Source organism: Arachis ipaensis, chromosome B09, assembly GCF_000816755.2.
Source record: "Arachis ipaensis cultivar K30076 chromosome B09, Araip1.1, whole genome shotgun sequence".
Classification (NCBI taxonomy): Eukaryota; Viridiplantae; Streptophyta; class Magnoliopsida; order Fabales; family Fabaceae; genus Arachis; species Arachis ipaensis.
In genome coordinates, this window is record NC_029793.2 from 5,892,829 (window position 1) to 5,895,158 (window position 2,330).

Here is a 2,330-nt window from a genome sequence, read left to right on the forward strand (position 1 = left end):
GCGGGTGTGAGGGGAAGGGTTTGCGAGAGACACATTATAACTCTTAAATTCTTTTACTTTCACCTCCACTTTTCTTCACACCCTCTCTATGTTACATCTTTTGAGAAAGTATAGGGAGCCAATGACCTAAGCGTACAATGTGTACAATGAAGGTTTAGAAAGTTTTAGAGATATGATTATTAGTGTTACATTGTCCTGTCAGGTTATGCTTTTGGGATGAGTGGTTTTAGGACATATGGTCCGGATGGTTACTCTGGATAGTATAGATGATGTTCATTTTATTCATAAACCAAAGATTTAGCCCATTGTACCCATTGTACGCTTAGGCCATTGGCTCCCTAGCACTACTCTACTTCTTTATAGTTCCTATATTTAACGTCCACCATGAATCAATTCATTTTTTTTTAAACAAAAATAAAGAGACTCGAATCTGCAATTTCTTAAGTGAGTATGAGGAGATTATACTATTTGAATTATAACTCAATGACACCATAAATAAATTCATTGCAAAAGTTGTGAGAGGAAATCAAATTAAAAGCAGTTAAATATAGAAATTAAATATTTAGAGAATATAGTTACCAAAATATTTTAAAGTAAGGATTATAACTTTATAAGCTACACTTTCAAGCACGGCAAAATAACAAGGATGTATATATTCATATGCAGTCAATTTTATATAAAGTTGATAATTGAAATCGTTAAATGATTTAACTAAATTTTCATCTGATCTGATGCCTCTCAGTTATTAACTTTACATAAAGTTAACACACCTGATGAGTTTCCACGTTAAATTACAACCTTGATAATAAGGATGGACATAGTTAAATTGACACTTCTTAGATCCACCTGGAAAGAGAGATAGTAATGAATTACAATCAGTATTGTATCCAATAACTGACTTTAAAACTAACCCTTTCTGTAGAATATAAGTAATAAATTCTCGGTCTTCTTTAAATTGATCTAACAATAAAAATGTAAAGTTTTCCAAGTGTGACACCAGAGAACTGGGAACTTCGATCGGCTCTGTCCATCTCTTCGAATATGCATGCTTCAAGCAAGAGAAAAAAAATCAATATATAACAAAGACATTGCTTGGAGTGCCAAAATAAAAATCTCAATAATCTATGTATGAGTGTAATTTAGAAATCGTAACTAAATTTATAGCTGAGTATTCATATACCAATTAACTATTATCGAAGTTCATAGTTAAAATTATTTTAATAATGTGAGTAGCAGTGAACTAAACAAACCTTTCTCCTGTGAACTGTAAGATCTTTAAGAACACGACACTTTTCAAGTATTTTCATGGCAAGCTCGATCACAGAATAACCACCAGCTGTATCACAAAAATCAAGAGACGCGCTTCTCACGCTGTGCAAATTACGAACAGAAAACCCCTCCAACTCTCTGTTGAATAACAGACTAAGATTTTCAAGAGACGGCGCGTCTAACTCAAATCCCTCAATTACATAGTTACTCAAAGCGGTGATGGTAAGACTCTTCAAGGAAGAAGAAGCCACGCGAAGTTTTTGCACGCGCAGATCAGGACACGTGGAGATGAAGAGCTTAAGATTCAGAGTTTCAAGAACGGGACATCGAGAGAGAAGAACATCCACATTCCGAGTAGATCCGAGATTCAGAGACAGAGACTTCAGCGATGGAAAAAAGAGGTACGATTCACGTGAGAGAGCCGCGATACTGTTCCTGATCAATAAAGTGGGAGCCAATGGAAGATTATCATTATTTTCTCTTGAGAGGAGAAGGTGCAGTTCTTCGAGTTGTGGCCCCATGGCGGCGTTGATCCAGTTCTTGACAGTTACTAAGTTTGCTTCGCTGAAGTCACTTTGGAGGCGAAACTTTCGAATACGGCCTGGTCTGCGGAGGGCCAGGACAGATTTAACAGAATAAAATAACGACTTCTGCGATTTTTTTTTCTGTTGGAACTTGAAGACTTCCATATCCTTCCAGACGTTCCGCCACCGGCGAGATAGGACGCTGGTGGTGGCGACAATCACGGGGGTTGGGGTTGGGAGGAAGGAGAGGATGTGGCAGAGTAAACAGTCCGGTAAGCTGCTGATTCTGTCAATGTCGTCGTCGGCCACTGATATAATTGGTGTTGTTGTTGTTTTTGCCGCCTTTGAGTCTCGTTCCGCCATGGAAGTAGACTAGAGCAAAGGTTGTGTTACTGTTTTTTCTTTGGTTTTTTCTACAGGTGGTGGTGGTATATATATATTATGAAAAATATACCGTATGGTAGGGTTTGGTTAATTTATTGTATTTGATATTTAATTTAAAAAAATAAAAAATAGAAAATAGAGAAAGTTTAAGGG

The 2,330-nt window shown here is 36.9% G+C and overlaps 1 protein-coding gene across 1 annotated transcript; it reads right to left on the reverse strand.

Annotated features, from left to right (window-relative positions):
* LOC107614752 (F-box/LRR-repeat protein 13-like) lies at positions 676 to 2,290 on the reverse strand. Its single transcript, XM_021112335.1, has 2 exons — positions 1,251 to 2,290; positions 676 to 1,048 (listed from the first exon to the last, which is right to left on the reverse strand). Exons 1-2 carry the CDS (start codon positions 2,154 to 2,156, stop codon positions 752 to 754), a joined length of 1,203 nt encoding a protein of 400 aa, XP_020967994.1. The 5' UTR covers positions 2,157 to 2,290; the 3' UTR covers positions 676 to 751.